The sequence below is a fragment of the Mus musculus genome, chromosome 5, assembly GCF_000001635.26.
Source record: "Mus musculus strain C57BL/6J chromosome 5, GRCm38.p6 C57BL/6J".
Lineage (NCBI taxonomy): Eukaryota > Metazoa > Chordata > Mammalia > Rodentia > Muridae > Mus > Mus musculus.
This window is the reverse complement of record NC_000071.6, coordinates 108,680,780-108,708,677: the sequence shown is the minus strand read 5'-3', so window position 1 is coordinate 108,708,677 and position 27,898 is coordinate 108,680,780. Positions and strand designations below refer to the sequence as shown.

The following is a 27,898-nucleotide window of genomic DNA, read 5'->3' as shown; positions in this document are numbered from 1 at the left end:
GGCATATATGTGGACAGACATGTGCCTCCTAGCAGTAAGGCCAAGGTCCAAAGCTCCATCTTTTGGACACTGCCAGGCTGCCCTCAGAGGCACTCTCCTCTTCTACCCAAGCTCAAAGTACACAGGCCATTTATTCCTACCCATGTGATAAAGCAGCCTCCTGGACTAATGGGGAAGGCAATGATTTCAGCTTTGAAAATGTGTTTAAGCAACTAGAGCATGGGGTGGGGTAACCAACACGCACCTCTACAGGGATGAGCCAACTGCATCCAAATGAGGTCTTGCCAGAGCTGAACCAGAGACAAAGGCCTTGGGGCTGGGGACATGGGCTCACAGCTACTGCATGTGAGCTGGGACAGCCATAGAGGTCTGAGGTAGACAGTGAGCTCTGAGCTCCAAGATCATCATTCAGGAGTATCCAGAGACTCTGTTGAGGGCAGGGCAGGGTTGTCTTACCTACATTGGAGCCCTTTTCTCAGCCTGTCACTCACCACCTGCTCTCCCAGGCAGATCTTGCTTATAAGGCTGCAGATGAAAGGCAGGGGATGATGGGGCTGCTCTTACTCCTCACTTGCAGTGTATCTGTATGACACGGGTAACTCACTGCCTAAGATCTCCCCTCTTTCCAATTCACCATACTTCAGAAAAACTTGACCTTGCTGAGTCATTCAGTATGGGGAATAGCTGTCTATCACCAGCTGTCGACCTGATGTTGCACTGTGCCTTCAACATGCATCTGGGCATCTCCAGCCTCTGGTAGCCAGAGATAGCCCTATCACTAACAGCCAGGACCACCCAAATATGGCTACCCCAGGAGTTCAAGGGCTAAGAGCCATCTTATATGAAGGAGTCCTATAAAGAAATGTCCAGAGTAACTAAACTTACTCCTGAGGGCCCCACACAGAGAGACACCTGATGAAACTCAGTGGTCATTTGTTATCTATAGATGCTAAGAATGGTGATTTCTCTCAGGGAAAAGCTCTTAGAATCATGGCAGGACCCCTGCATCAATACTTGGATCGTGCATGTGGGATTTTTATGCATGCATATATAAGATACTGGAGACCGAACTGACTTCCCACATATATTAGACAAGCACTCTACTACTGAGATATATGCCCAGCCCTGTGTGCCTTAGGGAGCTATGAACCTGGGATAGATATCCCAGCCTCCAAAAATGCTAGGTGAATCGGAGCCTCAGTTTCACAATTATCACCATAGGAGGACCTGGGAGACACTCAGCTGGAACCCTGAGGAGAGAGGTTACTGTGATTCTGGGGCTCACCCGATCTCAGTTCTAAGCAGCTTCCCTGCTAAGGCCACATAAAATGGGACAACAAAAAGTAGGTTCCCGGCTAAGGGCAGGGTCACGCACAGAATAGAGGGATAATACTCATCTATGTGTACAACAGCACTCCAAACAGGCCCCAGAGTAGTTCACAACACCCCATACCACCAGCTAGCTGCAGCCACTCCTGGTACACTATGAAGCTCAGAAGACAAAACCTGGGAAAACCCAACTCTGGGGTCTAGGAAAGGAAAGGCAGGCACTTCCCTAAAGGAAAGACACCCAGGCACAGTATCAGTACATGTGGATACATGCAAGCTAGCACATGTATACACACATACTTATCAATGCATATATGTGAGTATACCCAAAAGTGAGCACATCAGTGTGCTCACTGGCAAATACACGAACAGACCAACCCCAGGTAAAAACACCAGAATGAGAAAAGGAGGCAATTTCTTGTTTAACAAAATAAATTAAATATACGAGGCTTCAGCTCAAACTCTATATAAAATTACAGAGACCAGGCAGCCATGGACAGTGAGGGTACCCAATGTAACCACAAGGCCAGGCAGGTCCCAGGCCCCAGGGAAGGCCAGAGTCCCTGTGTCCCAGCCCTCCTTACATTATTATTAATATTATTTCATTTCTTAAATATAAATATTGAGGCCCTTCTCTCTAGCAAGGGGAGGGTGGCTCAAACCTCCAGGCATGGCTGCACTGCTCACCCCAGTCAGGTTGATGATAGGCTCCTGATACCCAGGGCACACGGAAGCACACCAAGGCCAGGCAGGAACACAGATGGGCAGGGGTGGGGAAGTGGCCATGACCACTAAGACATGAGGGAGATTCCTTCAACTAGCCATCGCTACATGTCACTGCAAAGTCACACCACAAATCCTCCTGAAGGTTTCTCAGGTTGTGTGTGCAGTTGTGCACACGTTTACACGTTTAAACATGTGCGTGTGTGAATCTGGCTGGCTGTTCATCTGGTAGTACATACATCTATATGGCCAAGTTTGTGAGTGTCCACCATAAGGCACCCTAAGATACTCTTCCTCCATTGTTCTCAATTCTCCCAACCTGTTGCCTTGGCCCCCAAATGCCTACCTCAGGACACAGTGCTTGGAGATTCGCTGTATTTAGCACTGATAGTGGACATGCTGGTGTTGATGAACCTTGCCCTCCACATGAGAGCGTGTGAGTGCAGGTGTGTGTATGTGTGTGTGTGTGCACATCTGTGTATAGCTTGGGGTACAGCTTGGGGCCAGCAGTTGAGCCAGAGGCCAGGATGTGCTGGGGGGCCATGGCGGATCCATGCTCCTCACATATGCCCACAGCCAATGAGGGCAGGTCCTTGTCACCACTGCGTTCTCGGGATGTCCCTGGGGGACGATGCCCAGGCACAGGAAGTGTAGATGCTGGGGCACATGGCTTCTTCTTGGTCTGGCAAAGCCAGAGCAGCACAGTGCCTAGGATGAAGACAGCACCAGCTGGGATGCCGATCACCACAGGCCATGGCAGGCTTGTGGATGACGATGAAGAAGCCATAGGAGGCCCTGGAGGTTTGGGGTCTGCAAGAGAGATTAAGAAGAAGAGTAGGGGACAGAATGTCCCTATATTAATGGGGCAACCAGCCCAAATGTGAACTATATGGGCAGCACCCCTGAACTCCCTATGAGGCAAGGATAACCCACAACGAAGGGAAAAGGATAGGGAGGCCCCACTTGCTAAGTGGACATTGGGGAACCCCAGGACAGCCCAGACCAATGGTAGAGACTGAGAGTAAACATGGGGTGGGCAGCCCACACACACACCTGGTAATACAGTGAGGAAGGCGCTACGGAAACTGTAGCCCATGGTATTTGCACCTAGGCAGATGTACATGCCAGCATCATCCTGGCGGGCCCGAGAGATGAGCAGCTTGTTGAGGTAGGAGCCATCAGGCCGTGACCACACATCACCCGTGGGCAACACCACAAACTTCTGGCCACCCACATCAATGGTGGAGTTGTGGCGTCCCTCGGAGCCGTACTCCACCCGCTTCAGCCACTGGATCACAGGCTTCACGTCACTGCGCACCTTGCACTGGAAGGACGTTGTCCCACCGAAGTCCACCGTTGTGTTCACAGGGTGTGTCCCTGTGAGCACAGGCTTGGAACGAGTCCGCTCTAAGCCAAGGAAAAACAAACATGTCAGCACAGTTTTAGGCACCACGGGCCCCTGTCCTACCACAGACCCACCACTCACGGATTACATCCACTTTGTAGGTGGCGTTGATGGCACCGGCCTTGTTAGATACACGGCACGTGTACTTGCCACTGTCTTCAGGCTTCAGGTTCTTCAAGCTCAGTGTCCACTTCTTCTTTCTGTGTTCACTAGCCTCTAGATGCGTCAAGGTCTGGTCATCCTTCATCCACATGATGTCTGGCCGTGGGTGCCCACTGGCCACACACTTGAGCCGCACAGAGCTACCCACAGGCCGTGCAATCACTCGGCGCCTCATCTTGGAGGGCTGTGTGAAGCGAGGCCGTGCTGTGGGGCAGGGCAGCATCGAGGTCAGTAGAAAGGCTATGTAAAGATGCCAGGAGCACAGCACTGCCCAGTTCCAAGCACACACAGGCTCCCCACCCCATACTTACCCCACTGCTGGCTGGCTGGGTCCTCCTGGCCCCCCGAAGAACCACCTGGCCCAGGGCTCTCCTTCCCTGGACTAATATCATCTGTAGAAAAGTAGGTAATAAGGAGGCCAGGTGAGGGATACACAGGAGCACCTCATCAGGGCACCTAGCAGGCCCTGGCTGAGACAGTCCTAGAACCCAAAAAAAGGCCATGGCCATACCCACACGTCAGGATTCAAGGACAGCTGGACAAGGGCTGCCTGCCAGCCCCCTCCCGGGGTGCAGGTGACCCTGATAGGCATGGTGGGACTGGAGAACCGCCCCCCACCCTGGCTCCGGGGGGTCTGCAGGGCTCAGGAGGAGGGGGCCAGGCCCAGCCAGCAGCTGCAGTAACCCTAGCCCACATCAAGGGGCCGAGTGTTTGGTGCAGAGACATGGCTTACATACCGCCTGGTCATCATCCTCTTTGAAAGGATGGGGGTGGGGAGGGTGGACAGCCGTAATATTCCCATTCCAAACCCAGAGAAGGCCTTGAGGCCTGTACTGGGCAGTGACGGGGGAGGGGCTGGGTGTGATAAGGAATGTCCCCCTATGACAGCCGCCTCTTCCACCCAGCCTGGGACCAAGGACCAGGCTGTCCAAGGCCACTATCTTAGACCTCCACTGCAAAGAGAATCAGCCAGGCTGAGGGCCCCACACTAGGGAGCCCAAGAAAGAAGACAGGCCATGACTGCTACCAATGTGTGGAGGGTGTGTCACCAAAGACACCTGCCCATTCCCTATTGACTGGGCCCCAGGGACAGAAAAGAACAGAGGCCATTCACTTCTTGCGGCCCCTCTGAACTCTGAAACCTGAGCCTCAAAGTCATGGCTGCCAACGCTTGCACTGCCAAGTCCTCAGCCCACTCCACCCTACCCCACCCAGCAGCTCTTCAGTGGAACCACTGCCTGAGCTACCCATCCCCCCTCAATCCATTTCTGCCACCTGGAAGCAAAGACCCAAAGCCGGCCTGGTGGCAGGGGGCCCTTGGCTGCCCTAGGACCCAGGCTAGGAATAGGGACAGACAGGCCCTCCTGATCTTGTCTATATCCAGGTTGATTTGGTGCAGGCAAAACAAGCAGGGTGGGAGAATCCAGGTGTGTCTGCTGCACACTTTGCGCCCAGCCAATTTTGGCCCCACCGTAATCTCTGACTTGAACACCAACTGACCCATGATGATGAGAGTGTAGTTGACGCTGAGGCTGCCAAAGCCATTGGTGGCCTTGCACACATAAACACCGGCATCCTCGGCCTCCACCTCCTTCACCTTCAGACCCTGGGGCAGCACACGGAAGCGGCTCCAGCCACTGTGGATTGTGCGGCCATCTTTGGTCCACATGGTCAACGGTGGTGGGTCCCCCTCCACTGGGCACTGTAGCCGCACAGTGCGGCCCAGGCGGGCCACCTGCCGTGGGACCACTTTGTCTGCCATTCTTGGGGGTCCTGCAAGAGTTAGAGGACTTGGATAGGGGAACGCACGAGGGGAATAAAAGCTTGACACAGTGGAACCCCACCTGGACTCCACTGAAGAAGTCTGCTTGCTATGGCAGAGGCCCCAAAACATGAGCCTTATTCCCAACCACAGTAGCCTATGTCCAACACGTTCCACTGTGTCAATCCCGAGCAGCTTGTTTAGCGTCACCATAGCAAGCAGTGTCCCCGAGAAGGAGAATGGAGAGGCCAGAGGGGTCAGGTCACAGCTTAATTCAATATTTTTAAAAAATCCAAACCAAGAAAACAGGGACATCCCTTTGTCTCACCAGAGAGAACTATATGTTCTCTAGTCAAAAAGGAGGGAGCCCAAGACCAGGACAGCAGGATGGGTTTTTGGCTGGTTTCTTTTTCTATACACATAGCTTCACAGGATATCTTATGTTCCTGCTACACACTGTACTACCTCTGGCCACTGAGCCTTCATCATCCCAGATCAGTCAGGCCCAAGGAAGAGAAAGCCATCTTACACCTGTTTCAGATGGAAATGGGTGGAAATGGGTCAGCAGGAGAAACCACCTAGGATAAACAGCGAGGTGTACATTTGCCAGCATGCACTGTCATGTACGTGCGCCCATCAGCAAGGGTTCCCTACAGTCACAGATGTGTATGCACCCACGTACAAATGATTGTTCTGTCTGTGTGCTCTGTGTCTGACTTCATGGACAGAATTTGCTTGGGGCTGTCACCAGTCCCAGGGGCCATAGCCTGCCAGTAGTTAGACCTCACAGAGACAAACTACCAAGACCATGGGGTCAGAGGACAAGTATCCTGAGGGTTTAAATCTTAGAGGGCTGCCTGGGATACACATGATAAGCAAGAGCTGGGCAGACTCAGTAAATCTGCTTCATAAGGAAGAACCTACTGGGCCCTGCCCATGTGAGTGACAGACCCTAGGTCATACCTAAGGATTTGGCCTGGCCTTAGGAGACAGCCCTCCAACAGGATGCTCATAGGAAGGGCCCATAGCAGAGACTCAAGTCCCACAAGTCAAGGCCACCATCCTGGAAAGGGCCATCCTGGAACCCACAACTCTGGCCATCGGAAACACACTCCCAACATCACCAACCCACATCAAGCATCCTTCTCAGTGCCAGCCATCAAGGTAACTCTAGACAGGAGTGTGACCAGGCACAGCAGGCAACAAGCGACCACCTGGCTGGGAGGGTGAGTACAGAGTGCACAGAGCCTGCAGGTATCAGAAAGGTGAAGGGCTGGCAGGGGGAGAGGGAGAGAACCATACCCACTGCATGAGACTGTCACAGGGTCACCTCTGAACAAAGAGAGGCATCCGTAGTCCTACAGCCCACCCACACGTCACGTTTCTAATCTGTCGGTGAGGCCTACCTACCACATCAAATGATTCTAGCCGGGATGGTCCTGGGCAGAGCATGCAAGGTTGGATAAGCACAATGGTGTCAACAGGCCGCCTGTGCAAGCTCAGCGGTGATGTAGCACTGGGCCTGGGGGCACGTGTGTTTTTTATAAGCAGCGGGTGCTTCCTCAGCATGCAGTTGCCCTAGTTATATGGCCACTGTCAGCCCAGGCACGCTTCTATGGATGCCTTCAGACTCCCAGAAGCTGCTTTTCAGGGCCCACTCTGATGTACTAACATGGACTTTAAGGAGGAAGAAAACAAAAAAAAGTCAGCCCAAAGGGAGGGGCCATGTCTCCCAGTGAAAACCCAAGGGCAGCATTCCTGTTCAATGGGGCAGGGAGACACAGAGGAAGGGGTCCTCCCACACCTCTCCTTTTCTTGTAATCACATGGCTCAGATCCTTTCCCATCTTTCTGAAACCCTCTTCTCTGCTTCCATTCAGGGTCCCTGGGCCCAAAGCTGCTACCAACTGAGATCTCAACACCAGCCTTCATCCTCACTTTCCTTCATGGCTCCCTCTAGAAAGGGAAATAGTAGATGTAGGAAGAGAGCTGTCAGCCCACCTCTCCCCTAATCTGTTCTGTTCACAGACCACCTAAGGCAGAAGGCCAATCCAAACACAGTCCCAAGGTTTCTTCTGCCAACTGTCCCTCCTGCATCCAGCTTACAGTGTGAAAGGCTGCTTGGTACTCACCACATGGGCCTCTTGAGATCTCTTCCCTATACCTTCGTAAGTCTCAGCCCCATTCCCAAGCAACTCTACCCACCGCCTGTCACTGTCTGAAATCCCACCACTCACAGGGCCTCCCAAGTTTCAGGTCAATGAGAAACTGGCCAAAGCCCTGACTGGCTCCACGGTCCCCAACCAACCTGGTATCCAAAGCCTCACAGGTAGACCCATACATGCTAGCATACACACATATATTCAGTTGCCTAGAGGTGTTCTGGAGGCATACCTGAGGATTGTCCAAAGGCCAAACTAATCTATCGCCCTACACCACATAGGGAGATCCTCAGAGAAACAGCCTCACTGTGCCTCTAGGAAGCACCACTCCTCCTGACCTCAGACAGAGGAAGAAAAGCCTAGAGGAGGGGATACTTAAGAAGCAGGAGCCTGTCATGACCACTGCTGAGGGACGGGGCTAAGTAATTGCCAGATGGCTGGAAGCTTGGCCCTTGGGGCCTGCCTGCACACACTGCTGGGGGACAGGCTGGCGACAGGCCGGCCAGAGGAGCCAGCCTTATCCTAAAGCAAACAGTATCCTGCCAGCCCTGCCCCCAACTAAGTTCTACTGTACCCCACTGTGGGGCTGGGCTTGTTACAGAGACCTACATAAGGACCACCCCTACCTCCAACCCCCTGCAGAAAGCCCAGCCCCTAGAATTCTGGGAATTTGGGCCATAATATGGCCACCTTGGATCTATATTTAGCTCAGGAAACACAGCCCTCTTTGTTCTACCTGGACAGCCATTTACCCTACTCAGCCAGTGAGGAAACTGACTTGAAGCTCAAGGCAATGGGGGCACTGCCTCACACTCTGCCTTAGGATAGCTGAAGGGGGTGGGGGACAGTTCTAGGCAGAGGCTGGGGCCTAATGGCTATACCTGACCTTCTAACAGGGCTTGTCTGACCAGCCTACCCAGGCTGGCTCCTTCAGGAATGACAGGAGTCTAAGAAAGCCCAACATGATCTGAAGGTCCCAGGCCAAGGAAGGAGCCATACCAGCTTCTGGTCTCTCTATAACTTCTATAGCCAGATCAGCCAGATCCATACCTCTGAAAACCCCATACAGCTCCAGCCAGGTGAGACATTAGCTCAGTATATGTTCATAACCTGAAGAATGCGGTCAGTGTCAGGTCTAGATGCCAGCCTGGGGACTATAGGGGAAATGCCTGGAGCCTGAGAAGTCAGATAGACACAGCTGAAAGCTGTGGTTCCAGGCCCATTGACCTGAACTCCCCTCCTCAAAGGGCTGGTCTAGGCACCAGCTAGCAACTGACCCTGGACAAAGTATGAGAACACCTGGCCAACTCAGGCCCAGCTTGGCCCTTGTGAGGCCTGCATGGCCCTAGGAATTTCAAGCCTGAAAGGAATTCTCTGGCCAGGCAATGAGACTGGCTATGGAGTTGGTCAGCTAGCTCAGAGTGAACATGCTCCTGGAGCTACAAAGTGATTATCTAGGGGACTCTGAGAATGGTGTGGAGAGTCTCAACAGCAAAGGAGCAGAATAGGCTCATCTGGTTCTCGGGACACCTTGCTCCAAGACCCAGAGGGACTACAATAGGAGCCAACCCAAGCAGAATCACAAGGCACCTGTCCAACAGTGACAGGCCTAATAGGTAATGAGCTTTCTATAACTGGTGTGACACACCCCTACAAAGGCACTGCCCTAGCCCCTGGCTGTGAGGACATATATCCCACAGTACTCACAGCTGGAGTCCCAGGACAGGGACAGGTGAGAAACCCACAGACAGTCCTCTAGGGCCAACACCTGCTAGGAGGCCAAAGCCCAGGAAGTGGCAGAGATGCCCCTCAAAAGAAACAAGCATAGGTGGCAGTCACAAGGCCCAACTGCCTATTAGGTGTGCGGGGCCAGGCTTTGTCTTGTCTTGAGGCTAAGATCCTTGAAAGAATATAACTGCATGGACACACACACAAACACATGTGTGTGCATGCACACACTCACAATTGTGGCCAGTAACACACAGACCCAGGGCTGTGAGAGGACTAGGCCTTGATAACTAACTGAAGGTGCCCAAGGGACAGATCCATAGGCTCCACAGCCAGATTGATAGGACCCAGGCAAATAGTTATCCCATAAACAAGGCCACCTAGGCACCTCAAAGAGACGCCATGCTCCAATAAGCTGGTTAGTAGAGCTAGCTTGCCTGTTACCCAGCAGCAGCAATTAGGCAGCCAGAAGGATGTAGGGAAGAGAGTTCTTTGGAGGCACTGCCTGGTCCCCTAGGTCTGTCCTCTCTCTGGAATACCTCAGCTGCCACATCTGCTAGCTCCTAGACACTCCCTGATCCACCAAGACCATATAGCATAGATATCATCAGATAAGACCATAGCCCCGCAAGAGCCACATACATATCCACAGAAAGTGACTATCTCAGGACCCACTGAGGGGGATTCACCTGGACATCCAGCCCCTGAGCCTCTTCTCACAAACACTGGCTTGTTGGACTGTGGGCTAGCTTCAAGTCAGAAAACCCAACAGGCCCCTGTCCCTAGGCAAGCCCTAACTCTGATTCTGGACATACCCGACACCTCAAAAGCTATGTCCTCAACCCAAAGCTCCTGAGGCAATGTGCTACTCACCTAGCCCCAGTAAAGACTGGCGGAACATTTGGACTGCCTAAAACAAATAGTCCAGCAAAGCCATCACCACTGCTGACAGATTTCTTAGGGACAGAGTTAAGGATGTGAGGGCTCTGAATCCCAGTACCCCTCATCAATGTGTGGCTCTGAGCCTCATCCCATGCCACACCACTACTCCCAGAAGCTGGAAGATAGGCTGCAAGGCATATAGGGGCAGCTCAGTAGAAGGCTCTGGCCTGGTGTCCATGTTTCCTGTAGGGCACCAGGCCAGTCGGGGGCTGGAACCTTCTCCTACCATCCAGCATCGCACCTGAGCCAGAACAGCAGATGGCCCCCTTCCCACCTACTTCTAGCGGCACCACCACTAGCTCTACAGACCCTAGGCAGTTCATACAAATCTCTCGGGAAATAAACTCCTGGTGCAAAGAGGAGTTGTACTTCCTGCTCAGTGGGAAGCCCTTGCTTTTTGCAGCTATCCAATGGCATGCACCCTCTGTCTACCTTCTACCTCTCCTAAGCCTACACAGACTACACCTACCACAGGCCTACTCTGTTTGCACCCCAGCCTGGGGCTCTTAGCTCCTCCTACCCCATTCTCAGGAACCCTTTGCTCTCCTCCACCTTGAAATATAGGCAAGAGTACTGGTTAGAAGAGCAGGTAGCAGGCAGAGGAAGGTACCTATGAAGGACGGAAACAGGGGCTTAGACACACCTTACCCCCTATGCATTCTGGGGTCACCACATTAAGGCAAAATGAGGGAGAAGAGGCCACTATGGACCAAGCATCAGGTTCTGGCTATAAAGAGGGCAGGTGGCCAGTAGGGGAAATGAGGCTGTTGGGCCACAGCCAACTGCCCCCAGCACTACCAGCAAAGACTGAGCCAAGGCCAGGAAAACCAGAGACTAGAGGCCTCAGCTGGGGAAAAACCAACATTTCCCTAGTAAGGGCCACAGCACAGGGCAGGCTGACTGAAAGGCAACTCTGAGAGCCCAGAGGCCCATTGATCCTGCACAAAGGATAAAGGAGCCTGTGGTCGGTATTTCCAGGCCTAGCCAAAGGCGACTTTGTTCACAGCTCCCTCCCCGCCCCCAGGGGGACAGTGATTTATTTTCCCTTCCAGGAATAGGGCCCCAGATGTGAATGGGAGGCTGGCCCACATCCCTACCTCACAGGGGCTAGGCCTGGCTCCCGAACATCTACCTCACTCCAGCCACACTCTGATCGGCCACAGCCTGTGAAGAAAAGAGGCCTCCTACAGACTGTTTAAAAGCCAGGGTCAGCTCCACACAAATGGCCAATCATCATCTCCACAGCACCACATACACATCCTTCTCTACAACACAGGACTCTGGGCAAACTGCTGCACTGTACAGCCATGGCAGGCACCCCGACTGTCCATCAGGGCCAGCTCACTCCAAACCCAAAGACTGGGTCCAAAAGACAGAGAAGACTCCTAAGCTGGCTGCTCAGAGGCTGGTCCCAGAGGTGGCACTTCACTTCTAGACTTATCTTTGAGAATGGTATTCTGTTCTGAAACTTACATTCTAACTGTGAGAAACGGGATGGACTAAACCAAACCTTGTCTTTTTTTCAAAGGGGGTGGGTGGAAGTATCTTAGGGCAAATTCACTGCATTGTGAAACTTTGGGCAAAGGGGAACTTTTAAAATATGATCCCAATCTAGAGATGTACAGATTCCAAAAACTGTGACACCCCAGGGAAATAGCTTTCAAAACAGCCCAAACTCTACACGCAGTTCTTTGGCCCAATTTAAGGTCAAAATTGGGCCTACTCACGAAGAACCACTGGAGAAGGAATGCATTTGGAATAGCTTAGCCCCTCCAGTCCAGATTGTGCCTGAAGGGAGAAGTCAGCATAACTCAGGAAACGCCATTCTTCCACCCCAACCACAGGGCCCTTGCCCTTGGAAGGCAGATCTTTCCAGCTTCCTAGTGCTGGCCAAAGGCCTTCACTAGCACAGCCAGGGTCAGATACAAGGCACAGTCCCAGGACTGTGGCCAAGGGAGACAAAGGCAGAAACAGTGGACCCTCTAGGACCGTCACCAAAAGGTAGTGCTGCTGCCCACTGCCACCCATCAATCTGCCTGAAGCTCCAGCCAGTGATCATGGCAGGGCAGGAGCCTTCAGAGCCTCCTTTGCTGAGCAGCCAAAGAAGAGGCAGGTGCAGGGATGGGGTGTATCCAAACAGATAAAAGACCAATCATAGACTGGGCCACCAGTTGGGGGGGGGGGGAGGGTGAAGAGACAACTCACCCAGCATGGCCCAAGTGCCTACATGCCCAGGACACTGTCCAGCCCAGCTGTGCCTGGACAGCCCCCACCCTCCAGCCAGCCAGTCCCCAAGCAGAAGAAGGGGGGTTATAGTGGCATAAGGCCCACCTGGGCCGCCACCCGCCGCCCAACACCAAACGTGGCCATATAAGGCCAGGTTGGGCTCAGTGCGCCCGCGCTAGTGGCGGGGGGAGGAGATGCGAAGCCTCAGAGGACTGGTGGACAGAGCAAGGACAGTCCTGAGTGGCCAACACACCCAAAGGGCCCGCCTGGCCATCAGTCCTGCCTAACCATAGGGGAGCCCAGCACTGTGCCCCGTGACACTGGAACACAGTGGCCAAAAATCTACGGGCATGTATCACCCATCAGCTCTGGGTGCCCTCTGCCAGGGCTAGGTCTAGGGCAGAGCTCCCCAGAAGACGAGTGATGTAGCCAAGCCATAGTGTGGTGTATCCTGCAACAACATAGTGTGTGACCCTGTGGTCTAAGATCTTCCACCTTTACTGTAGTGATGTTCTGTGCTCTGGGGACTCCCAGATGGTAGACTATGCTACCTGTAATTGATAAGCAAGCCAAGGGTCCAGAGCTGGGTCAGCTGAGGGCTGGATCAGAGCGAGCTCCAATCACCAAGATATCACCAATGTTCTCTATATTCAGCTAGGCACTGTGTGAGTCTCTGCAAGTTCCCAGGGACCCAATTAGGTTTTCTGCTCCCACAAAGAGTCCACTCCCCAAGAATCTGGGGGAGGGGTGACAACCACCTGCTCTCCATCTAGATATGCACCTGAAAGTGTGTTTATGCAAGATTATGAGGCTGTCCTGGAAAGGACCTAGGCAAGGCCAACAGTCAAATGATTCTGGGGCCCTTTACATGAGGTGTCAGCCAAAGAGGGTGAGCTGGGGGTATCTGATTGTGACTAGGTAACCCCAAGAGTGAGGTAGAGGCATGTAAAACCGACAGTACTTCAGGTTAAGGATGGGGGTTGGGGGGAGGATCTGCTGCGATGGAGCAGACAGGGAGGGGAGGAGTGTGCCAGGCGGGCACTGTGTGGCAGAGTTCAGGGCTGGTGGGAAAGGGGCGGCGCTGCAGAGGCCAAAGCGCCAGACTGGGCGCCAGGACTCACCTCGCGCCGCCTCAGCCGACGGGAGGGCCCCCAATAGCAGCAGCAGCAGCGCGGGGCTCCGCGTCATCTCGCCGGTCGGACCTGAAGCAGGGGCGCGGTCACTGGGAGCTGGACTGGACGCCACTCAGGGCTCAGGCCCGCAAGACCCAGGTCGCGGCCGCAGAGCCAGGGTCCGGCCCCCCTCGGCGCCGAGCTCCAGGCAAAGGAAGCGAGGCGCGTAGACGCTGAGCGTATCAAAGGCAGACAAAGGGTTTACACTAATTACCAGCCGCCCCCGCCGCCCCCTTTCCAAACACCGTCTGGATTCCTGGCGCTTGTAACTCGGGCCCTGCCCGCGGGACACACAACACCGAGCGGCCCCGCAGATAATCGCCTGCGCCATTAGCGGACAAATTTGCGCTGGGGGGCCCACGTGGGGCTCAAGGGGGGGCGGGGCGCGGGGCAGGGCCGCGGGCCCCACAGGAGCAGCTACGGCGCGAGCCCGGCTCCCGCCCCGCACAGTGATCGCGGCCCTGCCCTTCGCGCCCCGCACTCTAACCCATTCCAGCCCTCCCTCCGGGGGTCGCGGACGTACAGCCCGGCTCACCTCGACAGGGATCAGCGCGGGGGCGCGCAGCAGGCAACGGGGTCAGAGCCGGGCCCCTGAGCAGCGCGACGCGGTCATCGCTGCCCCGGGCGCCGCATCCCGCCCCCCGCGCCCCCGGGCCCGGCCTGGGCGGGGCGGCGCTACCTGGGCGCTGGCGGCTGGGGCCGGGCTGGGGCGCGGGGCGCGCTGTCCGCGCGGATAAACGGCGAGGCTTGGCGAGGGCGGGGAAGAGGGGCGGCGGGGCGAGGGGCCCGGGGCGCCGCGCCGCGAGGCGTCCTTCCCTGCGGGGCTTTGTCAACTCTCCCGGAGCGAGCGCGGAGCAGCCCTGAGCTCCGCCCCGCACAACTTCCGGCCAATCTGCGAGCCCCAGTCCGCCCCGTTCCCCGCCCCTCCCCGAAACTTTGCTCCAATCCGCACACGTGCCCGCCAGGCTCGCTGCTTAACCCTCGCAGTGCTTCTGCCCTTCAGGCTGGCGGCTCCCCGGAGCGCGCCCAGTCGGCCCTGCCTCGCCGCGCCCCCGCCCCTGGGCTCTGGGAACGCGCGGTCCCGCTAGCCTGAAGACCAGCTGATGGCCGCGGAGCCCACTCGGTATCTGCACCAGCTAGGCCCCTGGCCCCCAGAGCTGGCCGTTACTGCACTGTCTCTACTCCCGGCTTTAAACAGGAGGAAGGGAGCTGAACGGAACCTTCGAGCTTTTGTGAGTAGAGAGGCCGCTGTGCTGCTCTGGTTTGAGGGCGGGGGGTGGGGGGGTGGGGGTGGGGGGGTAAGGTGCGGGGGGGGGGGGGGAGATGGCGCAGATCTCCAGTGCTGGAGTCCAACGAAGCCCTGACTTGAGCATCTAGTTGTACCTAGGACCTTAGGAAGGCTGAGAGGGTCCTACAGCCCACCTGGATACTTCTCTGCACCTCACCTGCTTTGTGATAGTAATCAACACACCCTTTTGTCTTTGCTACTTAGCAAGTGTCTTGCTGTACCCCTGCACCCATCAAACAGAAAGACTGGTGAGTTTCCCAAACCTCACTAGCTCCCTTCAGCAGCATCCTGATCCATCCCCCGCGATCTCTCCAGACAGCTTCCTGCCTACCCTCACTCACCAGAGCCAAAATTCATCAAAACATGAGTCTTGCCAGTTTTCTCAACATAAATCCCATAATTTTTGACGCCCCGGTAGTGCCTCCCAAGAGACCACTCCTAAGCTCCGCTTTCAAGGACCCTGATCCAAACAACTTTTCTTCTCTAAGCTAAGAAGCACCCCCTCTTTCCGGAAGCCTGTCAGAGAAAAATGAAACCGAGGAATAGCCTAGTGTTCCTAGCCCCAAATTCTGTTTCTGGGCTAGTGTGGGCAAATGGAGGTGAACCTTGTCTCCTCTGCATGAAGGTCCAAGTACCCATCTCAACTGCAACGCTGTGTCTCAGAAGCAGCCCATGGAACTTTCTCTGGGCTACCAGAGAATTTGGGCTAGTACTGGGGTCACAGAAAGCATTTAAAACAGACAGAGTGGGTCCTGACTAGTCTGAGTAGGTCCTGGCTCCACAGAAAGTTTTGTGAGGAGATGCCACCGAAGCATGTAGTGCAACAACATTGTGTTGCTGCCAACCAAGAGCAGTTGTGTGTGGAGGTGGCTCTGTAGTGTGGGGAGGTTAAAAGCAAATGAGCCCAATGGGCAGAAAAAGGTAGGCAATGGATTGAAGTTAGACGGGAAGGTGCAGAGACCACAGGTGAGTGAGGCTTGTTCAAAGACAGGTGTGTCAGTACAGGTGTGCCAGGAAGGGAGAAACACTACTCTATGCTTCCCTTCTGCCTGGCCACTAGGCCCTAAACCCCTGGTCACCACCTCCAGCCTCCTTCACCTTATATGTTCCCTGCTGAAGAGACCGCCGCCCCCCCCCCCCCAGCCCCCAGCCCCCAGCCCCCGCACCTGTTCCCTGTGGCCCACCTGCCCAGGTTCTCCACTCCTTACCCCTGCCCGGTGAAAGAACACGCTGCCCCCTGGCGGAGGTGATAGGTTAGGCAGCTATGGAGGGAATTTACCACCCCAGCCCCGCCCCGCCCCTCCACGTCCTGCCCGGTGCTCACAGGGTATCCACTCCTGCTGTCCGGAAACCGCTGCGCAGCTTTGGAACCTGGCTAGGCTCGCCTCACTGCTCTTTGGAACCCGAAACCGGAGTTGCAAGCCCTGCCCCTTTAAAAGTGAAACCTAGGCCGTTGGCCATTCCCTGTCCATTCGACAATCCCACTCCAGAGCATCACAAGTTTGTTTGCAGCATCTGCCAGCAGAGGTAAACTCTGCGGTTCCTAATTCTCTGTGATCCTCATTCTCTGAGCCCTGGTAAGACCAGGCTCTGTGATGGTCTGGAAGTGCGGCTGAACAAGGTAGACAATCAACCGTACTGAGGATAGCTCAGGATCAGCTGCAGAGGCTGAAAAGTGCATATGCCGCTAAAGAGACCTGCAGAAAACTGAACTGTAGTAAGGATTAGATTTGTACTCTCACCTGAAATAATTAACAGTGACAAATATGTGTGGAAGCCACTGAAGACATGAGACAGGCACTTCTCGGGAGATGGCTGCCAACAACTGTCCTCAACAGCCCAAGGCAGAGCCCAGGTGAGATGCAAGTTAGAGGGCAAGAGGACAAAAATCCACTGATTTCCAGAGACTTAAGAAGAGAACCCCATCCAGCACCGAGGGCCTCCAGAAAGGACAGAGAAAACAAGCGTGGAAAATTCTAGAACAGGAAACACTGCGTTCAGTCAGACAGTGTCCACAGCCCAAGTCAGACCCCGAAGTTCAAGTGCAGTTGCTAGAATCTAAAAATAAGCTTTCCTCAGTTGAAGTGGGGGAGACTCACCCAGACCAAGTAGTTCTGCCCCTTCCTGATGATGTGTGAAAATGAGACCCAGAGGATCCCCCAGCTTCCAAGTGACCCAGCCATATCCCAGAAGCATGTGCAGAAATAGAAATATTCAGCATAATTCCAGATGTCCAGGAAAAGAAATGTGGAGTTATAGCTCAGATGGGGAAGGTGGACAGAAGCAACAGGTAGCAGACTTAGAAAGTAGAAACATCACATGTTTTCGGTGATTATTTCTGTTGCAGAAAGCCAGGAGTGGCCAGTCACCCCAGTACTCAGGAGACTGAGGCTGAGGGTTCATGAGTTACATAGGACAACCTGGACTGTAGAGGGAGCCTGTGAGTATGGAAGATGGGGTGCTACAAAGAAAATGGAGACGTTGAATACAATCATGGGAGAAAAATATCTTGCAACTACAAATCTAATTTCGTTTTTTTTTTTAAGTATTTATTTATTTTATGTCTATGAGTACACTGTAGCTGTCATCAGACATACCAGAAGAGGGCATCGGATCCCATTACAGATGGTTGTGAGCCACCATGTGGTTGCTGGGAATTGAACTCAGGACCTCTGAAAGAGCAGTCAGTGCTCTTAACCACTGAGCCATCTCTCCAGCCCCACAAATCTAATTTCTATGTATGGAATTAAGCTCTTGAAATTAAGATGGTGGATAATTGTCAAAGCAAGGGTTGCTGGGCTTGAATGCAACAGAACTGTGCAAAGAAAGCACAGGAAGATGGCTGGGTGGAGTGACCATACCCCACACATATGAAAATTTAAAACATGCAATCGCAATAGCACAAACTCTGCAGACAATGGAAATAGAATGTAATTATTTTCTGCTTATGAAGTAATATGAATTGAAGCTAGACTGCAAACAGGCTAAAAGGCTTAGCAGGAAGCAGAGTTTGATGTCATTCTTGTCCTAACAACTCCAGTGTCTACACCAAAAGAATGGCTGGGGAATCAGAGTTCAGACTGGGGTCTGGGCAATATAGAAATACCCCATCTGGGCTGGTGAGATGGCTCAGTGGGTAAGAGCACCCGACTGCTCTTCCGAAGGTCAGGAGTTCAAATCCCAGCAACCACATGGTGGCTCACAACCATCTGTAATGAGATCTGACTCCCTCTTCTGGAGTATCTGAGGACAGCTACAGTGTACTTACATATAATAAATAAATAAATAAATAAATAAATAAATAAATCTTCAAATTCTAAATGAAGTACTTTATAAAAAAAAAACCCATCTTAAAACGCAAGTTTAGTCTAAATTCTCTAAACCATCAGACAATTTCATATAATGGAGTAACACAGGGGCAAAGGTGAGAAAAATCATCCCAGAGAAGAAAGAACAAATGAGAAAATAGAAGACAACAAGATGTCAGATATACACCCAATTTTATCTATAATGATAGTAAATATAAATATTCTAAACACCTGCAATAAAATGCATAAAATGTCCAGATTTTGGGGGCAGGGGCGGGGAAGACCTCTCTCCAGCTTCAAAACTGACTTTGCCTCCAAAAAGCAAAAGGCAAGGTGATGGCCACGGTGACACAGAAAAGCACAAGACAGGCTCAGCACCCCTTCCTGACTCCTAGAATGGACTGTCCTCTGACTAGGGACAGAAGAGCATTTCCTTAGCTTGGCAAAAGGTAGCTACCAACATAAATAAAAATGTAAAAATAAATAAATAAATAGATAAATAGGTCACACACACACACACACACACAAAAAAAACCCCTAAAACCCAAAAAACCTATAATCAGCCTCACACATAACTGAAAGATAACTAATTTTCCCTAAAATCAGGAACCAGATGCTCCTGTTCAGTCCACCTGTGATCCTTGCTGAGTGCAGAATCACAGGGAATATCCAAGGAAGTGGTGGGACACACCTGTGATGCCTTGCTGAGGCAAGAGGATTATGAGTTTGAGGCCAACTTAGGCTACACGGTGAGACCCTACATCGAAAACAGAGAAGAGCGAGAGATAAGATTGGAGGGAGGAAGCAGAACATTCAATATTTGTAAAGGACAAGGCGAGCTGTATGGACACTTCTGCGTCCACCATGCCTTGTATGTGCCTGTCGAGATAGAAGATCACGATAGAAAGATCCATCACAGCAGCAAATATAACATGGCTGACACTCGTGCTAGCTGAGTGTGTAATGTGACACCACCATTGTGGAAATGCCTCATGGGTTCTATCTAATATATGCTGTAGCCATCATACTCCCAGACCCACGACCAACAGAAATGAAGGCACATGCACAGGTGTCCACAGCAGCTTTATTCCCGACTGAGGCCAGGCAGTGTTTGGGAGTCCTCTGAAAGCCCTGAGAGGCCACTGCATGAGGCTGTGACAGTGAAGCTGGGTTGCTATGGAAACCCCAGAATGTGAGAGATGCTAAGCCATGAGGCATCTGTCAAGAAGAGTTACAGGCAGGATTTGGAACCATCCCCAAAAGAGAGATGTATGTTGCAGCAGCAAAGTCAGAGAAGCTGAGAAATCTAAGCCCTTTAAAACTAAAATCTAGCCGGGTGTGGTGGCGCACGCCTTTAATCCCAGCACTGGGGAGGCAGAGGCAGGCAGATTTCTGAGTTTGAGGCCAGCCTGGTCTACAAAGTGAGTTCCAGGACAGCCAGGGCTACACAGAGAAACCCTTGTCTCGAAAAACCAAAAAAAAAAAAAAAAAAAAAAAAAAAAAAAAAATTTAAATAAAAAAATAAAAAAACTAAAGTCTACAGGACTTAGTTTTCCTTACTAGGGTTCAGCCTTACTTTGGTCCAGCATTTTCCCACTATACCCCATTCTTCCCCTTTGGGATGGTAATGTATATTATATCCTTGTAGTTGGCACATACATACATATATACATACATATGTGTATATAACATTACTTTTTGATTTTGAAATTGTTTTGCATTTCAGAAGAGACTCTGGGTTAACAGTATTAGATATTTAAAAAAAACAAAACAAAACAAAAAAAAAAAAACTTTGGGAAGTTGGGTTAAATGTGTTTTGCATCATGATATGGCCACGGGCTGATGGGGCCCAGAGGATGGAATGTGGCGGTTTGAATTAGAAATTTTCTTTATAAGCTCAGACATTTGAATACTTGGTCCTCAGTTGGTGGTGTCATTTGGGGAGGATCACAAAGAGGTGCAGCCTTGCTAGAGTAACTACTCTACTGGAGGCAGGCTTTTGAGAGTTTATGCCCTCACCCTACTTCCAGCTCACTCTCTCTGATTTGTGTGTCTGTTTGAGATCTGTTTCCTGCTCCTAGGACTATGCCTACTTCTTACTCCTCTGCCTTCCTGCCATAATGAACCTTCATCCCTCTGAAAATATAAGCCGTAATAAACTCTTCCATAGATGCCTAGGCCATGGTGTATTATTGTAGCAATCGAAAATTAACTAATATAACACCCTCAATAAAAGTGAGGACTTGACCACTCCAAGGTGCGGCTGAGGAGATGTTTTATTGTAGATCTGAGGGAGAGTTCAAGCAGTGGCCTCTGGAAGGGTCCAGGCTGAACCAGTCCCCGGGAGAGCGAGCGCAGAGCGAGAAAGGAAGAGGAGATATGGCAATTGGACCAAGAGCATGAGGCCAAGAGAACACGTGGCCAAAATGGCAGGATATTATAAGAAAGAGAAGCTGTGGGGAGAGAAGCAAAGACGCTCAGCCCCTAGGCTAAAGAGGTTTAGGGTAGGGGTGAAGTAACCCCTAGGCTAAAGAAGTTTAGGGTAGGGGTGAAATAAGAGGTGCTGGGAGGAGCCACAGGTACTAAGTAAACCTCACTCTAGTTTGCATATTGATAGGTAGGAGAGTCTTTTCAGACCCAGCTCTGCCAGAGCCACTGGCCAGGGTACTTCCTAAAGCTGTTTTTCTATTCACCTGGCAGTGGTTCAGGCATGGGCAGGAGTGTACAGTCTCAATGCCCACCCCCAGGTAGCACTTGATCTGGTGGAATTTCTGTCCAGAAATCTGGATACCAAGGCCCCATGAACAAGGGTTCTGTGGGGTCATAAAGGACCAGTGAATGGGGTCCGGTGACACAAAATTGCTGGGGAATTGTTCCTGACTCAGCCTTAGCCTTAGTGAGGAAGGGTCTCTAGTCACTGATATCCTACACTTTGTCTCTATCCTGTATGAGACTAAGTAGATTCCCTGAATGGGGGCTACAGGATTCTGACCTAGAGCTGAGCCCATCCCCGAGAGCAGGGCAGGCAGGTATCACCCAGCATGGTAATGTCTAGACAAAGAGCTGAGGATGGGGAACATTCAAGGGATGGACCCAGAACGGATGCAAGTTTTGAGGAAGACAAGCCCTGGACCCCTGAAGGACTGCCATGCCACAATCAGACCTCCCCACAGCCCTAAATCCTGGTGTGTCACCATCCACATGGGAGAAAGGGGAAGGGAGGCAGTATTAGCCAAGATTTATATGCTGAGAACTCCAAGCCAAGGTAGTGCCCTTCTGGCTTAGGTGCTCCAACTATGCCCCAGTCATCAGGGCCAGAGAGGCTTTATGACATAGACCTTCTGTCAAGATTAGGTTTTGTCAACTTGACACAAGCTAGAGTCATCTGTGAAGAAGAAAGCTCAACTGAGGAATGGACTCTATCAGATTGGCTTGTAGACAAGTCTGAGGAGCATTTTCTTGATTACTGATTGATGTGGGAGGACCTAACCCCCTGTGGATACTGCCATCTCTGAGCAGGTGGACCTGTGTATTATAAGAGAGCAAGCTGAGCAAGCCATGGAGAGCGAATCAGTAAGCTGCTCTCCTCAGACATTCCTACCTTAACTGCCTAGAGTACCAAGGGCCTGAGGTCTGTGCTGTGAGAGTAAGTATGTACAGGATTCAAAAGTACTGAAGAGGGACCTGGACTATACCCTGCATGCACATACTGTGGCAAGGAGGATGGTGATATTTCCTTCCTGATGTACACAGGGACAACCCTTCTCGCCCGAGCTAGTATCTCGCCGGCAAGAATTCACTCAGACAACCGGATCCTTCTACGGCAAAGCTTTTATTGCTTCAACATAAGGAAGACCCCGAACCTGGAAAATGGCACTGCTTATATAGCCCGCAGCGTGACGTTTCAGCACCTGATGTGGCGTGACAGCACCTGATTAGTTGCTCGCCCATCACCCCATTACTACACCCCGAGATGGGCAGTGACTGGGCGTGAATTCACTCTTGCACTTGCGCATAAGGCTTGTTTACTAGTTAGGCGCAATGGAAGCCAGCACCATCTTATAATGGCAATTGCTCACGGCACGGCTGTCCACAAACCCTGAGTGTACCAAACAATATCTGGAGCCTTTTGGAAGCAACCACAGCACAGACAGGATGCTTCAGGGCTGGCTCTAGAAAAAGGATATTACCCAAGCACTTCCACATTGCCTGCAGAGGTCTGTGACACTGAAGGTACCAGTGAGGTAAGAAGGTATCATCAGCAAGGTGAGAGGGCCTGAGAAATTACCTACATCCATGCAAACTACAGGCTGCAGAGCACTGCTGGACATGGAGGCTAACGAGGTGGGCCCACAGGACCCTTTACTGGCACAAACTATCATAATGTTGCTCCAGGGTCTCATATTAGCTCCTGACCTGAGCCACATTACAGACACAGAGCCTCGAAAGGAGGAAGCTGGATGCCACCGAGAAGAGGGAAGGTGAACTCCTACAGTGGTTTGATAATGACTCTTGAGTGGCTACAGTTCTGTCACCTGAAAACTGGCCTACCGGTCAGTGAGGTTTGGGGACATCAGCCAGCAGACCACACTTGCTTGTTCTAAAGATCACCCCTTGGGTCCCTTTCCAGTTTCCAGGACAGAGTGGGAGATTAGGAGGTCTCTCTCCAGATCCTCATAACCACCCCCCACCCCCCGGGTATTACATGCATAACCAGGGCAACACCCACTATATCTGAGGCCTGGCTGCCTGACACACCAGCTTCTCCACTGTAAAGTGCTCTTTGTCTCATCAAGAGCAGTCTTCTTTTCCCATAATGGCTGTCAGCACACCTCAAGTTTGCCTTGATGATATCACTCTCCCAAAATTAATGCAACCTGCTGGTCATGCTCACTGGCTTGGTAGGCAAGAAGTTACATGCCTCAGAGGGCTTAGTAAAACATATTTCCAAGGGGTGGGAGACAAGCTCTGAAAAGCTCAGGATTCTCCAGAGAAGCCTGTTGTGGGTGATCTCATGGTAGTGGGAAATGTCATATTTTATTTAAAGTGAGAGGTAATTGGCAGGCATGGTGGTACACACCTGTAATCTTAATAGTAGTAACTCTGGGACAGGTGAGCCAAGATGCCAAGGCCAGCCTAGGGTCCACAGAGGACTAAAAAACACCCTGCAGAAGGTCATCACATTTCGTTCACTTCAAGAGGCATGAGGGCAGAGGAACTCTGACTTTGGATGTAGCCATGCAGTGTATATGAGCACTGCACTCAGACTCATTTCCTGGACAGTAGGTGATAGTACTCTGGGGAGAGCTTGGGAGTACGCCTACATTTCAGCACAAACCTCTGTATGCTGAACTTCTGTGTGCTGATGGAGAGAAGAAAAATGTGCAGAATGAATTAAGGACACGTGTGTCCAACAGGCTCTCTGGTGGGGCACACCAGGGGTTTGTACTAAAGGAGAGAGGGTTCTTCCCGTGGCCAGAACCAAGGTAGGAACATCAGCCTATTAAGATCAGCCCAGGCTTACACCTTAAAGGTAGTTTCCAGGTAATAGGTCTGTTTGGGGAGATTCTAGAAACTTTAGGATGCAGGGCTGAGTTAAACAAAGCGGGTCAGTGAAGAAGTATTTAGCTTAATTCTATCCCCACTCTACTTCCTGTTCCCTTTGAGGTGAACAGCCTCCCCCCTCTACTAGATATCATCATCATAATATTCTCCACAAATGCATGGGACTAAGCCTCAGGCACTTCATGCTTATTGTAGCCATGGATGACCCAGGAGTCCTCAACTACCACTCAAGCTGATAGTAGGCTGTGATCCACAGGATGCTGGCTTAGAAGGTAGAATATCAGAGTTACAGTGACAGGGTTATGTTGGCTTCCACCCAGATTTCAAAGGAAGACTTGGGAGGCCAGGTAATGTGTGGCAAGATTGGGGTGGCTTTATTTCAGTTTATTACAAGCTAGAGTCATTTGGGAAGAAGGAACCTCAATTGAGAAAAATGCCCCAACAAGATTGACCTATAGATAAGCCTGTTTTCTTAAACTAGTGATTGATGTGGGAGGGTCCAGACCGTTGTGGGTGGGGGCCCACCCTTTGGCTGGTGATCCCGGGATGTGTAAGATCATAGTCTGAGTAAGCAGCACCCCTCCATGGCCTCTCCATGACTTCCTGCCTCCAGGTGCCTGCCTGACTGCCTTCGATGATAGACTGTAATGTAGGAATACAAGTGAAGTCAACGCTTCCCTACCCAGATGCTTCTGCTCATTCATCGCGGTTTATCGAATCAATAGGAAGCCCAAGACACCAGCCTAGGAGAAAGGTCATGGCGGCTGGAAATGGCAACACCACAGACACAGACTGTCCAGCACATCACAGGATCATGGGCCCCGATGCTGAGAATGGAGCTGCAGGATTTAACGTTTGTCTTGCTATGCTTTGGTCTTGTTTCACTTAAATCCTTCCCTGTCATTTCTTTTTCCTGTTGGAATGAAGATGCTTACTCTGTGCAGTATTGTATTTCAGAAGTACATAACTTCATTTTTGATATTACAGAAGCTCAAGAAACTAAATTTAGACTCTGTGTGTGTGTGTGTGTGTGTGTGTGTGTGTGTACCAAGCACTCTACTTGATTTTTCTAAAACAGGGTTTCTTACTGAACCTGGAGCTTGCAGTTTCAGGTAGACTGGAAGGCCAGGGAACCCTGGCCTGTCTCTGTCCCTTCCACCAACACTAGGACAATAGGCATATATTGCCATGCCCAGCCTATACATGAGTGCTAGATATCTGAACACAAGTCCCTGGGCCTGCACAGCAAGCACTTTATCTACTGAGCCATCTTTCCAGTCCCACATTTAAACTTTTTGAACAGCTGGGCATGGGGAGGAAGGTGGGCAAAGGTCACTCCAACTGGGCCTATAAAGTGCTTAGCCACAAAGACTGACCCTAAGTCTGAGGTAGAGAAAGACACTTTAAAGGGAAATAGGGGAAGAACAATAGAAGCTGACAGTCAGCTGCCTAGCTAATGGCAGTCTAGCTCATACTGGTTGACTCCATTCACCAGTCAGCACAGATTCACAAGTCACTAGGAGCCAGTGGCTCTCATGAGGCAGGGACATCCAGGTAAGTCACAGGGTCGGAGAAGGGGCCTGGCCGGGCCCAGTAATCCAATGCTCGAACTCGGTAGGAGCCAGAGACCACAGCTGTGTCTGCAGACACAAAAGCATATGTCTTCTGAAGTTCTCAAACCCCAGACCCAACCTACATCATACTGTACTGAGGTCCAGCAGTACAATTGCCAAGACTAAGGTTTTAGTCATACCTGGGCTGAACACAAAGAGGTTAAAAGTAGACGGCCTCCTGTTGATTGGGGCATACTCTTCACCTTTCTGGGAAAACTGGATCTCATATGTCCACAGGCACCTGAGGAGGGATGGGTCTGTACTGAAGCTGGTGCTAGCTAAACTCTGAAGGCCTGGATGGGTGGGATAGGGTGGACCCACAACCCTATACTCTTCAGGTCCCTTGCTAACACATCCAAGGTCCCTGGGCACTCTCAAAATTGTGACAGGACACACTGAGGGAATTGGAGACTATCACTGTAGGTGATCTCCAACTCAGACACAAGTGGGTCTGTGCAGGTGTGTACAGTGTGTATAGAACACACGACAGCAGAGGGTCTGTGCAGGTGTGTACAGTGTGTATAGAACACATGACAGCAGAGGGTCTGTGCAGGTGTGTACAGTGTGTATAGAACACATGACAGCAGAGGGTCTGTGCAGGTGTGTACAGTGTGTATAGAACACACGACAGCAGAGGGTCTGTGCAGGTGTGTACAGTGTGTATAGAACACACGACAGCAGAGGGTCTGTGCAGGTGTGTACAGTGTGTATAGAACACACGACAGCAGAGGGTCTGTGCAGGTGTGTACAGTGTGTATAGAACACAAAACAGCAGAGGGTCTGTGCAGGTGTGTACAGTGTGTATAGAACACACGACAGCAGAGGGTCTGTGCAGGTGTGTACAGTGTGTATAGAACACATGACAGCAGAGGGTCTGTGCAGGTGTGTACAGTGTGTATAGAACACACGACAGCAGAGGTCTGTGCAGGTGTGTACAGTGTGTATAGAACACGTGACAGCAGAGGGTGTGTGCAGGTGTGTACAGTGTGTATAGAACACATGACAGCAGAGGGTCTGTGCAGGTGTGTACAGTGTGTATAGAACACATGACAGCAGAGGGAGATGAATGATTACTAAGGTGATGACATAGAAAAGGAGGACCACCCCACTCACGCACTTGGAGCCCACACGCTCATCTGACCAGACCAAAATCAGCTGTCCATGTGTCAGGGGCAGTGCACGGAGCCGGCTGACCTGTAAGGAGGGAGTAGCTATGAAGGTCTGAGCTAGCCAGCCTCACAGGTAGGGTAGGAGGCTGCCACTTGCCTGCCCAGGTGGCTTCAAGGGGCGTGTGCATACATGCACCAGCAGGAGTGATGGCACCGGAAGCTTCCGGTGTAGGGTCAGGCGGCCCCTAGCAGGAAAGGGGCGTGGTGCCTCAGCCACGGGGTCCTGGGGATAATGAAGGGCCCGTGGTTGGCAAATCTCAGTACCTAAGAAACCCCTCCCTCCCTCCCTCCCTCCCTCCCTCCCTCCCTCCCTCCCTACTTGCCCACAAACCTCCACCATGCGCATACGTCGGAACTGCTCTGCAGAGGGGAAGACTGGCTGGCCCATGTGCTGCCACGCACTGTAGGGGCTGCTGAGTTGATTGTCTAAGTAGAGTACTATGTAGACAAGATCTGTGGAACCAGACACCATGGTTTGCCTCCCTGGGCCCACTACAGCTGGGTTCCCACCTTCTTTCAGAACCCCACTCACCCAAGCCAGGAGGTACCCCACGCAGGCGAAGAGTCACAGGGATACTGTGGTTGGGGTGTGCGTGGGTGTCATCACTAGTGTAGATGAGGACTGTGGTACTCCAGGCCGCTGCGGAGCCTTCAGGGTGATGGGTGCTGGCCAGGACACCCACTGTATGATTGCTGTCCAACACAGCCCCAGCCTTTGAGACCTCTGCCCAGAGTTGTTCTCCATCTATAAGCCAAGCAGAGGGCTGAGGCTGTTGGCTCTCTCATACCTAGCATCTGGCTTCCTACCCTAATATCTAGCTCCCACCATTTGTATACTGGGAGTCTGTTATACTGTTCAGCCCACAGGATGGGAGGAGATGAAGAGGTAGAAATTTGGAAAACCAACCTAAGAAACTCACACAGCAGCTGGAGGAAATATGCTTTTGCACCTTCCCAGCATGTTCCCTCAATACAGGATGTGCCAGGCTTTACATGGTCTTTTTCACTTTGTGACTCAGCACATACAGAAGCAAGGTCATTACTCACCCAACAGGGCCATGAGCCCCATGACTGTGAGTACTGGCTTTCGCAGCAACTGCACGTGGGGTGGGTGAGTATTGTTGACCTGGAATCGAGCAGTAAGTGTGCGCTGGGAGAAAGGGTACGGGTGGTAGCTCAGGAAGGCATTGTCATTGCTGAGGAGCACATAGCGCATGGAGGAACTGCTGTTGGCAAACAGCAGGTTCTGGTGCTGTGCAATGACCTGTGGATGTGAAGACAGTTGGAACCTGTATCACTGGCCACTGGTACTGTCCCCACCCCCACCAAGGAAGGCCTCCTGAGG

At 51.9% G+C, this 27,898-nt stretch overlaps 2 protein-coding genes and 1 long non-coding RNA gene across 9 annotated transcripts in view; 1 reads left to right on the top strand and 2 right to left on the bottom strand.

The window, feature by feature from the left end:
• Positions 1 to 1,727: 1,727 nt before the first annotated feature.
• On the bottom strand, positions 1,728 to 14,449 carry Fgfrl1 (fibroblast growth factor receptor-like 1). 3 transcript variants are annotated; one of them, NM_054071.2, is made up of 7 exons: positions 14,146 to 14,449; positions 13,560 to 13,783; positions 5,120 to 5,392; positions 3,931 to 4,011; positions 3,539 to 3,823; positions 3,106 to 3,459; positions 1,728 to 2,862 (listed from the first exon to the last, which is right to left on the bottom strand). In NM_054071.2, exons 2-7 carry the CDS (start codon positions 13,624 to 13,626, stop codon positions 2,333 to 2,335), a joined length of 1,590 nt encoding a protein of 529 aa, NP_473412.1. In that variant the 5' UTR covers positions 13,627 to 13,783; positions 14,146 to 14,449; the 3' UTR covers positions 1,728 to 2,332. The 3 variants fall into 3 exon arrangements, with proteins under 3 accessions (NP_473412.1, XP_017176107.1, NP_001157731.1); XM_017320618.1 differs by having other exon boundaries at positions 13,560 to 13,640; positions 14,146 to 14,443; NM_001164259.1 differs by lacking the exon at positions 5,120 to 5,392.
• Positions 14,450 to 14,611: 162 nt separating this feature from the next.
• Positions 14,612 to 24,775, top strand: Gm42151 (predicted gene, 42151). 3 transcript variants are annotated; one of them, NR_168909.1, is made up of 3 exons: positions 14,612 to 14,842; positions 17,246 to 17,338; positions 24,385 to 24,775. It is a non-coding gene; the product is annotated as a predicted gene, 42151 (long non-coding RNA). The 3 variants fall into 3 exon arrangements; NR_168910.1 differs by lacking the exon at positions 17,246 to 17,338; NR_168908.1 differs by lacking the exon at positions 24,385 to 24,775 and having other exon boundaries at positions 17,246 to 18,212.
• Idua (iduronidase, alpha-L) overlaps positions 23,232 to 27,898 on the bottom strand; it is a 25,116-nt gene continuing 20,449 nt past the window's right edge. For 2 of the 3 annotated variants that reach the window (NM_008325.4, NM_172997.1), the window contains 7 exons: positions 27,601 to 27,817; positions 27,086 to 27,298; positions 26,885 to 27,006; positions 26,651 to 26,776; positions 26,502 to 26,578; positions 25,525 to 25,625; positions 23,232 to 25,411 (listed from right to left, as the gene is read on the bottom strand). In NM_008325.4, coding sequence (NP_032351.2) covers positions 25,305 to 25,411; positions 25,525 to 25,625; positions 26,502 to 26,578; positions 26,651 to 26,776; positions 26,885 to 27,006; positions 27,086 to 27,298; positions 27,601 to 27,817 — 963 coding nt within the window. In that variant the 3' untranslated portion in view covers positions 23,232 to 25,304. The remainder of the gene's footprint in view (positions 25,412 to 25,524; positions 25,626 to 26,501; positions 26,579 to 26,650; positions 26,777 to 26,884; positions 27,007 to 27,085; positions 27,299 to 27,600; positions 27,818 to 27,898) is intronic. The other variant, XM_006534797.4, reaches the window with a different exon arrangement.